General features: G+C 39.4%; 1 protein-coding gene across 1 annotated transcript in view; it reads left to right on the top strand.

The window, feature by feature from the left end:
- The window catches only part of Dennd4a (DENN domain containing 4A), a 112,707-nt gene that overhangs the window by 23,988 nt on the left and 75,450 nt on the right, over nt 1-13,269 (top strand). The window contains exons 3-6 of the mRNA XM_021171458.3: nt 156-283; nt 3,015-3,346; nt 6,546-6,795; nt 13,027-13,096. Coding sequence (XP_021027117.1) covers nt 3,036-3,346; nt 6,546-6,795; nt 13,027-13,096 — 631 coding nt within the window. The 5' untranslated portion in view covers nt 156-283; nt 3,015-3,035. The remainder of the gene's footprint in view (nt 1-155; nt 284-3,014; nt 3,347-6,545; nt 6,796-13,026; nt 13,097-13,269) is intronic.

Raw genomic sequence — 13,269 nt, forward strand, 5'->3', positions numbered from 1 at the left:
CCTAGTTACTAATTTTACAAAACTTTAAGTGTTCAGAATTTTAATATAAATAATGTTATAGGTGTAATGATGCATGTGTGTGTGCGCACATCTCTTGTGTCTCTGTGTTTATGTGTATGTTCCCTTAGATTTTCATTCTCAACTCTTGTCTTTAGAGGCAGTCTGGGTAGCGTATGCTTGCCTACTTTGACCTAATGGAGTGAGATAAGAAATCAAAAGCATCTGGATTGGCCAGAGGTTGAAAGGGAGAGAGACATCCCAATCTCCATTAGCTGCTGAATGGGTAAGAACCTTTCTTGTAATGGCTTGCCGTTTAGTCATCTTATATTTCATATAAACAGAGTACACATCTTGTTTTCTGTTTTCAAGGAAAACAGACTCCACTTATAGTGAAATACTAGGGCTGGGGAATGGCTCCGTCTTGGTGGGAGAGTACTTGCCTTGTTCTGTGCAAGGTGCTGGGTGCCATCCTCAGCATGACGTGATGTTAGGTTACTTAGCCTGGTCTTGGGTTTTACCAAGGTATATATCTTTAATTCCAGCACTTGGGAGGCAGAGGCAGGTGGATCTCTGTGAGTTCTTTCCAGGACAGCCAGAGCTACATAGTGAAACCCTGTCATGGTGAGGAGTATTGTGGGGGAGGGGAGGCTAGAAACAAAAAAACTCTGAAGGTGCTATCATATACTTTAAATCATTTTTAAAATAAGTGAGATACTAGCTAAACAGTCCTATAGATTTGATACAATATTTTTATTAATTTTTTTAGAATTTCATAAAATACATTTGGACCACCTTCACCTCATACTCTTCTCCGAGGTATATAAAGTTTTAAGATGCCTGTAAACATCTCATCTTCATTATATTTTATTTATTTGTGTGTATCTGTACATAGGTGGGGTCATGGATACTGTGACATGAGTATGGAAGTCAGAGGACAGCTTGTGGGGGAGTCAGTTAGTTCTCTCCTTCCCCCCTGGGAATCCCAGGGATTGGACTGAAGTCATCAGGCTTGGCACCAAGCGCCTGTACCCTGAGTCATTTTGCCATCTCCTAAACATCCTATCTTATGAGTACATTCATAAAGTTAGACCATTTATTAAATAAGTATTGGCTTATGGCACAGTATTGTTAGTTCAAATAAATGAGATTTCAATGCTTTGTATTAAAGTTATTATCTAGAGACCCTTTGGACTCAGTGCATGGTTTTGTGATCCTCAGTTTCCAGAAATTAATGTAATGAACTTTACTTTCTGAGGATAAAGGCTCATGGTAGACCACTTCCCTGGCATCCATCCCCAACAGCCATGAAAAACAAAAACAAACAGGGTGTGTGTGTGTGTGTGTGTAGCTTATATGTGTGAGTGCTGGTTTGTGTGTCTGCAAGCATGCATACATTCACATGTGTGTATTAACATGGAGGCCAGAGGTCAATGTCTGATGTCTTCCTCTGTTAATCCCCATCTTATACTTTGACACTGGGGTTCTCCCTGGGCCTGGGACTCAACCAGGTGCAAAGGGATTTACTGTCTATATCCCCCCACCTCAGGTACTCCCAGCTTTTACCTGGGGGCAGGGAATCTGAACTCAAATCGTCGGGCTTACAGGTACTTTACCCACCGAGCCCAGTGCAGAAGGTTTTACTCTGGTGTGCAACAACAGATTCCCTCAGGGAAGGTTGTTTATTTTGAACTAGCTTTTTCTAGGACATGTAGAGTTTTTTAGTTGTTAGGTGGTAAAATAGGGTTTATTGCTTAAGTACATTTTTTGAAATCCTGCGGTTAAGCAAATGACTACTAACTTTAATATTTCCATTTCTCTCTCTATAAAATATATGCTATAGTCATCTGTGTGCCCCATATGTCATATATATGGTAACTGTGAAAAAGAGGCTTGGTGTGTGTGTGCATGTCTGTTTGTCCTTGGAATCCTTTTTGTTTGCCTTTATTTTAACCAAGACTGATAAGAGACACATTCTAGATTGTCGTTTTAAATACTGCTTCCCTCCGTAGCAGTGTTTTTTACAAAGCCAGAAACATATTACCTAAACGAGAAAATAAGGCTTAACTGAATCTAGACAACTGAAGGTTTTACTCTTAAATGCTTAGAGATGCAGGTATACATTTGTCTTTTTAATTTATTATAAGAGTGTTGTGTGCTCTTTTTATTTAGGTTCTTGTTTGTTGTACCTGCTGAGATAGATTTTTCCTTGTATGTTTTGTGGTTTAGAATTGGAGCTCCTCTTCTGCTGAGTCTTGTCTGTGCAATCCTAAACAGGGTGTCACTCCTCCAGGGAAGTCACTAGTCTCAGGACACTTTTATTATGTTTCTCAGTTGGAGCTCCCTAGAACCTTAAAAATGGCTTAAGTTCATGCTCCAGAGTCTCACCTGCAGCCCAAGCCGGGGATGCATTGAAGCAGACTTCAGTATCTCCCTGTCCATGGATAGAAAGTGCTTTGTTTAAGTGCTTGGGGTTGAAATAGGGCCTCATACACGCTCTGCAACTGAACTGCTCCCAAGCCCAGTGGACAGACTTTAGAGCCACTCTTTAAGCAATACTCTAGTCTTTGGAGCATTTGGATTTCTGTGAGTGTCTGCATTCCAGTTCCCTGTCTGATTTGGTTCATAAGCATTGTTCCTGTCCTTGTAATGCCTTTTAAAACACAACTCCTTGATTATTGAGGGGATAGCAGATTTTCTGATTCAACATTTGCTTACAGATTGCATTCTGGCATTTGGTTTCCTCAATATTTTGAGGCTATGGGAATTTCCACTACATTTTAAGGTTCATCTATATATATAAAGGGCCAGGTTTTGGTTTTGTTCTTGTTATCTACTTCAATGATCTAGGTTTTCATGATAACAAAAAGTAGAATTTCTGCATTAGCTTTAAAGGCATGTTCTTCACTTTATAGGTAAATATCTAATACTGGTATGAACAGGACTTGCATTCTTTCTGGATTTGAACTTTTGACTTGGCAGATTATAGAATTAAGATTTTTTTTATTGTTGTTTAGATATAAACTCTGTGATGGAAGATGATTGAAGACAAGGGACCTCGTGTTGCTGACTACTTTGTTGTAGCAGGCTTAACTGACATTTCAAAGCCTCTTGAAGAGGAAATTCACTTCAATGATGCCTGTCACAAAGTGGCAAAACCAAAAGAACCCATCACAGATGTTTCTGTTATCATCAAATCCCTTGGGGAGGAGGTGCCACGGGATTATGTGTGTATTGATGTTACCCCAACTGGATTGTCAGCAGACCTTAATAATGGAAGTCTTGTGGGACCCCAGATTTACCTTTGCTATAAAAGAGGAAGAGATAAACCTCCACTTACAGATCTGGGGTAAGTTTTTTACTATATTAATTTAAAGTGTATGCCTTGTAGAATTTGAAGTTAACTTTGTTTAGTCATTAATAGCTGTATGTTAGCTTTGAAACAAACACACTTGCCTGAGTGTAGTCTATATGCCTGTAATCCTAGCACTTGGCAGGCTAGGGCAAGAGATCGTTATGTTTGACAGCAGCCTGAGCTACATAGTGAGAACCTGTTCTGCCCCTACCATCCATAAAAACCAGGGATGAGGGTGGAAGGAGAATTAAATAAAATAAATAAATTAAATAGAATAAATTAAAATAAAGCAACACATACCCAGAATCTTATATTCACACTGTCTCCATCTCTCTGTCCTGTGGGTCCTAGTGCCTGCCTTTCTGTTAGACGAAAGGGAGAGAATAAATATATTAAATGCAGAGGGTACCAGAAAACTAATGGATCATCCTCATCACAAATTTTAAATTGAAATTTTTTTTTTTTTTTTTTTTTTTTTTTTTTAGTTTTTTGAGACAGGGTTTCTCTGTATAGCCCTGGCTGTCCTGGAACTCACTTTGTAGACCAGGCTGGCCTCGAACTCAGAAATCCGCCTGCCTCTGCCTCCAGAATGTAGAATCTTCACCGGAATCTTGCCGTGGTTTTCTCAGACTCTTATCTCAACCTCTCAAATGGATGAAACCACAGCCGGACATATATAAGAATACATAGATGCTTAACCATGTATAAAATAAAAATCTTGGAGTAAATTAAAGTCCTACTATGTTGGACTTGGAGGCTGTTTTCTATTTATGATAACTTTATTGAGATATAATTATATACCACGCAGTCTTAGCCATTTGAAGCATATAATTAAGTGTAGTCAGAGGTGTGCAACTATCACCACAACATAGTTTAGAATGCTTTTATCATGTCAGAAAGAAATCGTGCCTCATTAGTGTGTGCTGTTCAGTCTCCCAACATTCTCATCCCTAGGCAAACCATTTCCCTCCTTGCTCTATAGATTTGCCCATTTGGGATATTTTATGCAAATGGAATTGTAATGTATATGCCTTGTGTTATTGGCCTCTTTTACAAAATATGTTTTTAAGGTTTACCCATATTATAGTATGTCCTGGTATGGTATTCCTTGTATGATCAAATAGTATTCTAACACACTATAATTTATTGTGCCACTAGTTGATGGATATTTGGGCTGCTTGTATTCTGAGGCTATTATTAATAATGCTTTTATGATTATTCATGTACAAGGTTTCATGTAGACCTGTTTTGTTTGTGTGTAGTCTTGGGAGTGGAACTGCTGCATCATATGATAACTTTGTGTTTAATCTTTTGAGGGACTTCTGGGATATTTTCCACAGTAGCTCCACAAGCATTGTACAATCCCACCCACAGGGTATGGGAGCTTCTGATTTCCTCACAAGCCTGCACAATAGTTCATATTGCTATTTGATTATTTGTCCTAATGAGTGTGAAACAAAATCTCATTATGATTTTAATTTGCATTCTTGTGTTTGCTGATGATACTAAACATCTTTACATGTGCTTATTATTACCTAGTATCACTTGAGAAATGTGTGCTTAGCTCTTTTTTAAAGATTTATTTATTATTATATGTAAGTACACTGTAGCTGTCTTCAAACACCCTAGAAGACGGGGTCAGATCTCATTATGGATGGTTGTGAGCCACCATGTGGTTGCTGGGATTTGAACTCAGGACCTTCAGAAGAGCAGTCAGTGCTCTTAACCACTGAGCCATCTTTAGCTCTTTTACCCAGAGTTGTTTACAAATTCTTAATGCAGTCCTTCATTAGGTATATGACTTACAAATATTTTCTTCATTTAAAAAGTTCGCTAAGCAATGATGGGATATACCTTTAATCCCAACACTCAGGGGCAGGCAGATCTCTGTGAGCTCAAGGCCAGCCTGGTCTACAGAGTGAGTTCTAGGACAGTCAGGATTTCACAGAGAAACCCTATCTATAAGAACTATAAACTAAAAACCAACCAACCAACCAACCAAAAAAAAAAAAAAAAAAACAGAAAACTCATTTTATGTGTATACATGTTTTGCCAGCATGTATATCTGTGTATTACATTCATTCCTAGTGCCCAGGGAGGCCAGAAGAGGGCATCAGATGCCCTGAAATGAGTTTCAGGTGGGTGAGAGCCACCATGTGGGTGCTAGGAATTGATCCCAAGTCCTCTGGAGGAACAACCAGTGCTCTTAACCAATCTCCAGCCCCTTCTCTATTCTTTATGATATCCCTCTCATCACCGTATCTGTTGAAGCCAGGAAAATTATTTTATTCACTATTGTATGGTATATGTATTATGTATGTATGCATGTATATATGTATGTATTTGATTTTCTGTGTCTATGTTTTTCTGTCTGTCTCTATCTCTCTTCTCTGTGTGTGTGTGCATGTGTGTATGTTTTACCATGTAGGTTGCAGGACCTAACTCAGGCTTTCAAGCTTTGTAAGAAGTGCCTTTCTCCACCAAGCTATCTCACTGGCCCAAGTTTTGATTTTATGACTTAAGTAGTATAAGGCTCTGGGAGATTAAATGCTGCCTAAGGCAATACCATTATTAGTAGCATTTTAAATAATTTATATGTTTTTAGCTCCTTTGTGTTTAGAGATCTTTATTGGAAGTGTTAGAGTGAACGTGTATAAGAAGGTACTATCTGGGCATGCCAGCCTCTGTAGACTTTAACTGTCTCCTTTAGAGTGTTCTTGATTTTATAGAACATAGGTAAGTACATATATTAATAAATAACTTAATTAAGTGGAATGCTAAACATTAAGTGTCCTTGTATCTAATTACTGCCACTCTGTGTTATATTAGTAAGCACAAAGTTTTATGTGGATTTTTTTTAATATAATTTAAAGTTTTAGTAGTGAAACAGTTATTCTTTAGTGTAGGACTGTATAAAACTTAACCGGAAAGAGTCAAAGTGAAGAATGGGTCAGGAAACACCCAACTCTTTTGCAGAAGATGGAGATGTGACAGGATCTCAGGTAGCCATGGCTTTGAACTTGTTATGTAGCCAAGGATGCTCTTGCATTTCTGATCCTCCTGCCTCCTCTTCCTGAGTACTGGAGTCACTGGAGTCCACCAGCACACACACAGTGCTGCATGATGCTTGAGAGTGTTACCTTTCAGGTTTGAGGGAACTTTGTGTATTTACTTTTAAAAAATTATGTTTTAGGGTCCTATATGACTGGAAAGAAAGACTGAAGCAGGGCTGTGAGATTATTCAGAGTACTCCCTATGGGCGACCTGCCAATATTAGCGGCAGTACCTCATCACAAAGAATCTACATCACTTACCGAAGAGCCTCTGAAAACACGACTCAGAATGCGCTGGCTGTTACAGACATATGCATCATTATACCCAGTAAAGGAGAGAGCCCGCCGCACACATTCTGCAAGGTCGACAAGAATCTCAACAACAGTGTGGTAAGTTAGTTCTGTAGCACTAGTGCGCTCAGCCACTCCCCAGTGGAGAAACGCACAACCGGAAGACTTTTCCTGAAAACAAAATAGCATAACAGATCTGAAAAATATGTTTTTAAGGATGTTGGGTGTTTTATTGTTTTCGAAAATACTTTAGTTGTACTTTGACAAACTGTATAAGAAGCTTCGTTTTCTCTTTCCCTCTCCCCTCCTTCCTTCTAACTTAAATAACTTTTCCTTACTACTACGACGTCGGTAACTTACCACCATGGCTGCCTCCTTGTCCCCATGCTGTCATGCTGGGTTCCATGCATACACAGCTCTACAGATTCGGCCTTCACGGCCTTTCCTGCCATTTCGTTCACCATCAGTTTTCTTCTGTCAGACGTGCAAAACTTGTCCCAAGATCACCATTTTTTTTTTAAATAAAAGCTTTTGTTTCCATATTATCATCTCTTTCATTGTCCTGTTTCACTATTCCCTATAGTAAAACTGTGTAAGAGTTCAGTATGTGGTGGCAGGGAATGGCTGAGTTGGTATAGTTCAGTATGTGGTGGCATTGGAGGGAATGGCTGAGTTGGTATAATGCTTGCCTAGCATGCATAAGGCCCTGCTTCCACCACCTGCACTGCATTACTGGGTGTGATGGAGCACACTTACAGTTTCAGCACTTGGAAATTGAGGCAGAAGGCTCAATATTCAAGATCATCATTGGCACACAGTAACTTCAAAGCCACTCTGAGCTACTTGAGACCTTGTCAGCCTCATTCCCTGCAAGGAGGAGTTGAGTAGAATTTACTCCATCCTTCACCTTGGCTCTTTCCAGTTAAGGTTCTGGTTTGGTGTTTGACTTTTGTTGTTTTGGATTTGTTTGTTTGTTTGTTTGTTTTCGTTTTTTTTTTTTTTTTTTTTTCTGGACAAGGTTTTTCCATTTAGCCCTGGGGATTCCACTCTGTAGACCAGGTTGGCCTGGAACTCAGAGATCTGCCTCCCTCTGCCTCCTGAGCACTGGGATCAAAGGTGTGCATTGTCACCACCTGGCTCCAGTTAAGTCTTTGACGGTATTCATTCCAAGGTTTTTCTCGTTACTGAGCCCCATGGTCAGTTCTTTATCTCAGGCTTTCAGGTTTTGTTACGGACGATGACTGCTTTTCCATCCCTCAAGAAGAGGTGACGCACTGGCTGCGGTCTTGAGACTTTTCTCTCTCAGCCCACCAGCCATTCCCTTTTGTCTCGCAGCTTCCTGTGCAGTGGGATTCCCAAGCTTCAGTCCTCAGCACATCCATCTTTACAAACAAAGCTTACACTGTTTTTAATCTAATTATTCTAATACAGTGAGCTGGTGACTTCTACATTTCTGGGTCTGACTAGACCTCTCTCATTTATTGTTTCTTGTTTGTTATCTTGCTTAATAGAGCACCTCAAATTTAACATAACCTGCAGTGAAATCTTATATACCTTTTCAGATCTTATTTCCACTGTCTTGCTTGTCTAATAAATGAAAATTTTAACTTACTCAAACGAATAAACCTTTGAGAAATATGAACCTTTCTTTCCTACTTACTATGTCCTCCTATGAGTTCTGCTGACTCTAATTTCAAACATCCCTTGATCTTGATCATTTCTTGACCACTGCAGGGTTATAAACCTGATCCAAGACATAATAATCTTTAAAAGTTTCATTTACTTATTTGTTTTTGTGAAACAGACCTCACTGTGTAGACAAGGCTGAACTCACAGAGATCACCTGCCTCTGCCTCCCAAGTGCTGGATTTAAAAGTAGGTAGCACCAGTCCAGGTCCCACTTGTGTGTGTGTCTGTGTGTGTCTGTGTGTGTATGTAATTTCTATTCAAAACAAACTTTTTTACTATTCATCTTAGTTTATGTCACTTCCTACTTTCTTTTAATACTTACAAACCATTCCAAAACCTGCAAATACAGGGTAATAAACACAAGTTATTTCTAGTTTTCTATGTTGCCAGCAGTGCAGCTTTGATCAGCCCTGTGCATTTTTCTATGAATGTTTTATTAAAAAGACACAGGAAGAACAGATAATTGAAAGTAGAATTGGGGACTTGAGAGATGGCCCAGGGTAAGCACACTGGATGCTCTTGCAGAGGACCCGGGGTTGGTTCCCAGCACCCACATAGTGTCTCACAACAATCTTAACTCTAGTTCCAAGGAGATCTGATGCCCTCTTCTGACCTTCAAGGGTGGCTGGCCTGTACATGCAAGCAAACACATGAATGGATAAATAACTTAAGAAAAAAGGATGTAGAATCAATGTGTCTATCACTGTACCATGTAGTTTGAAAGACATTGACTGATAGCTTTGAGAACATGGTAGTGGTTTATATTTCCTCAAGCCTTAGTCCATGATTGCACCTTCTCTAGTCCTGCACCTTGCCAGCATTGACTGTTAATGTCTTTGGAATTAGCAGGTAGAAATCACTATGATTTTAACATATTTTTTGGCCATTGTGGCATTTGAACATCTTTTAATGTATATAACTTCCCCCCTGCACCTGTGGAAAACACATTCCAAGACTCCTAGTGATACTCGTAGATTTTAAAAAAGATTTTACTTGTAATTATGTGTCTGTGTGTCTGTACTGGGGTATGTGCACATGAGTTCAGATGCTCACAAAGGTCAGAAGCTTTGGATTCCTCGGAGCTGCTGTTGCAGGCTTGTGAGCTGCCTGGTGTAATTACCAGGAGCAGAACTTAGGTCTCTGTGAGAGAAGTTCATGCTCTTTACTGCTGAGTCATCTCTCTGGCCCTTCCCTTGGATTTCTGAGTAAGACTTAACTCTGTAGATACCATGCTTTTCCCTATATGTATTTATAATAAAATTGAACGTATGCATAAGGCATGGTAACTAGTAGTGAAGTGTAACAAAGCAGTAGAGCCATAACCAGCACCACTGCTCTGATATGTCGGATCCATCCTTACGTATGGTGAGGGTTACTCAACACGGGCACCACTGTTGCTGTTGGATGAGTAATGGGCAGATAGCAAACACTGCAAGTATATTCTGGACAAAGGGATGATTCATGGCCTAGGCAGGATGGAGCAGGATAGTGCAAGTCCCCATCACAAAAGTCATGCAAGTTACCACTTCTAAATTGATGGGGGAGGTGCTGATGAGGGCCCATCTCCACTTGAAAATCATTTGGCACTTGGTGGCCACTGGGGGAATGAGGGTAACTTTTTTTTTGCATTTGTTTACTATTTATGAGTGTTTTAACTCCATATGTGTCTGTGTACCAAGTGTGTGTGCCTGGTGCCCATGGAGTCCAGAGGAAGGTATTGACTAAATCCCCTGGGACTGGAATTACAGATAATTGTGAGCTGTCATGTGGGTGCTCGGAGTTAAATTTGGGTCCTTTATAAGAGCAACCAGTGCTCTTAATTGCTGAACCATCTCTCCAGCCTTGGGAGTAAGTGTTCTTTGAAGGTGTGGCCACTGATAGGCTGCCCCTGGTCCAGTTGATGTCCCCACACCCATACACATATAGAGAGAACTAATTGGAGTTATTTTAAAAACAAACAGACAAACAAGAGGACATGAATTTGGGAGTTAAGGTAGATCCAGGGGAGCTAAGAGATAGAGAAGGGGGAGTCAGCTGAGCACAGGCAACTGAACTGTGAAAGCTGAATGTGTGGATAAGGGAGGGCTAGTAAGTATAACGATTTTTTAATGAAGATTGCTGTGTTCCATGAGTTTTCTATAATTTGTTCTGTCTTCTACTGTAAGACCTCGAAACTCTGATTTTTAATATTAGAAGAAAGCTGTTGATACCACTAAATTTTACATGAAATAAGCTGTATTTACCTAGTGCCTATGTGCTGTGTGGTATTCTAAGTGTTTCTTCACTCTTGCCAGTGACCTTAGTAGGTATCTTACCCCCATTTTATAGAGAAACAAATTTGAGAATTAAAAAGTGGTTCTTTCCTCATAGCAACACCTTCAATAAGCAAGACCCAGACCCAGACTATAAAACTGCAGAACCAAGAGCTAAGCATTGCCCACATTGCTGATACCCTGTTGTGTGGCCTATAATTGCTGTATCAAAGCCAATGTTCATTTCTAAGATTTGTATCAAGAAAATTTTAACTAATTTATGCTCCTGTCAATTTATAACTTTGTTAAGAGTTGAACTTTTAGTTACTAATTTTTCAAATTTACCTTCTCAGCATGTACAAGCAAGCACTTGACAGATGCTAGGTTATTTAATGGCAATTATCAGTAGATCCTTTTGATGGTTAATGAAAAGTCATACTGAGCCATTTCTGTAAGAAACAATTTGAAAAGTGGTTACCTACAATATCTAACTTTATCCTAAAAGAGTTTACCTGTAGATATGTCACCCTAATTAGATGACCATTTTTTACTATAACTAATAACATGCCGAAAATGTCTGTAGATGATTACGATTTAGCAATATTATGTGGCTGTTGTGATTATAGTAGAAGAAAATCATGGTAGCAAATAGAAGTGTAGGGGTTGAGGTTGGTCCAAGGTGAGAAAAGATATCATTTTATAGCCCAGCCTGGTTGTAGCCAAATCAGCCTCCAGCTAATGGTGATCCTCTCTCACTCGCTCTCCCAAGGGCTGAGATTCCAAGCACAAGCCACACATTTGGTTCACAAATAGTCTTAAAAGGCAATAGTTATGGCAGAGAATGTTTTTGAACTCTTTCATGAATATGGGGCCTAGCATTACAACATTTCAGATTTGATTTGGTATTTTAGCAACACTATCCAAGCCTACAAGTGTATTTATGTATTTCTTTCTGACTGAAAGTAATTGACACTGTCATTAGAACTGTTTCTAAGTCTTATTAACTAATCAAGGTGTTCTAGCTAAACCTTTACCATTGAAATTAAAACCAGAATGTGTTTCTTTATTCTCACGGAGACAGTAGTCTCTTTATTACACAGAGCATGTATTCTCCTCTGCAGAGAAGAAAGAGGCATTGTTACCAGCTTGGTCAGCACAGACTCTGGCCAACCTGCCTGAGTTTGAATCTCACATGTCTATAGTGGACAAATTCCTTCACCGCTTGTGCCTTGGTTTCCTTATTCATAGACTAGGGATATAGTGAGGCTTTTTTTTTTTTTTTTGTACATAGGCATTTTTGAAGAATAATTGAATTAGGATTAGAACTTGGGACAATGCCTACAACAATAGCAAATGATACATAAATTAAATACACTACTACTAATTCCTTTTATATGTTTAATATTTAGACATATAAAAGGAATTAGTAGTAGTGTAAAAAATTATTTTATTTATTTACATTCTGGACACTGCCTCCCCTCAATCCTTCCTCATCCCATTTCTCCTCTCCCTTGCCTCCGGGAGGGTGCTCCCCCCACCAGACCTCCCATTTCTTGGGGCCTCAAGGCTCTCAAGGATTAAACGTATTTTCTCCTACTGAGGCTAGACCAGGGAGACCTCTGCTACATATGTGTCATGGACCTTGGACCAGCCCATGCATGCTCCTGGTTGGTGGCTTAGTCTCTGGGAGCTCCCCTGGGTCTGGGTTAGTTGAGACTGCTGGTCTTCCTATGGAGTGGCTCTCCATTTCAGCTTCCCCTAATATGGTTATAGGGGTTCCCAACTTCAGTCCAATGGTTATGTGTTAGTATCTGCTTCCATCTCAGTCAGCTGCTGGTAGAGCCTCTCTGCAGACAGCCAAGCCAAGCACCTGTCTATAAACACATCACAGCATAGAAGTAAGGCCTTGGTGCCCCCAATGAGATGGATAACAAGTTGGGCTGGTTATTGGACCTCCTTTCCTTCCGTCTCTTAGAGAAGAGCTTTTTAAAAATTGTGCCTCGTTGTTAAATGTGTCCTAACTTTTCTTAATGAAAAAAGATTATAGAAAGAAATATTAAATGGTTATTTTCTTACTTTTCAACTGAGAATGGTCATTGATATTTCTGCCCAAGCTTGGAACTTAGAATAAAGTCTAAATTTTTGTGACTTAGTTTCATTTTAAAGGATCAAATTTTTCTGCTATTGTGAAGAGGGGAATTGTGACCTTCTGAAAGAAAAGTAAGCAAAGATTCTAATAAAATACTAACAAAATAGTAGATTGTCATCAGTTTACAGGTGAAATCTGTTACCACATGGTAGTGAATTCATATTGGAGAGCTCAATCACATTGCATTTCATCAAGTTCCTGCCTTTTAAAAATTACATACTGCCTTTTCTTCTCTCCTAGTGGGGATCTGCAGTATACCTATGCTATAAAAAGTCAGTGGCAAAGACTAACACTATATCTTACAAAGCAGGTAAGCATCATTTGGGGGAGAAATACTTTATGTAGAAATATATTGTGGGGTCCATAAGGTTAAAGACAAAACCTGCCTGTAGCCAGGTTGTGTACCATGTTATGGTGTGTTAGCATCGAGACTTGAACTCTCTTGAGTCTCAGGTGGTCTTAAAGTATTTTGGATGTTGCATG

The sequence above is a fragment of the Mus caroli genome, unplaced genomic scaffold (genome assembly GCF_978045245.1).
Source record: "Mus caroli unplaced genomic scaffold, Mus_caroli_1 scaffold_11, whole genome shotgun sequence".
Taxonomy (NCBI): Eukaryota; Metazoa; Chordata; class Mammalia; order Rodentia; family Muridae; genus Mus; species Mus caroli.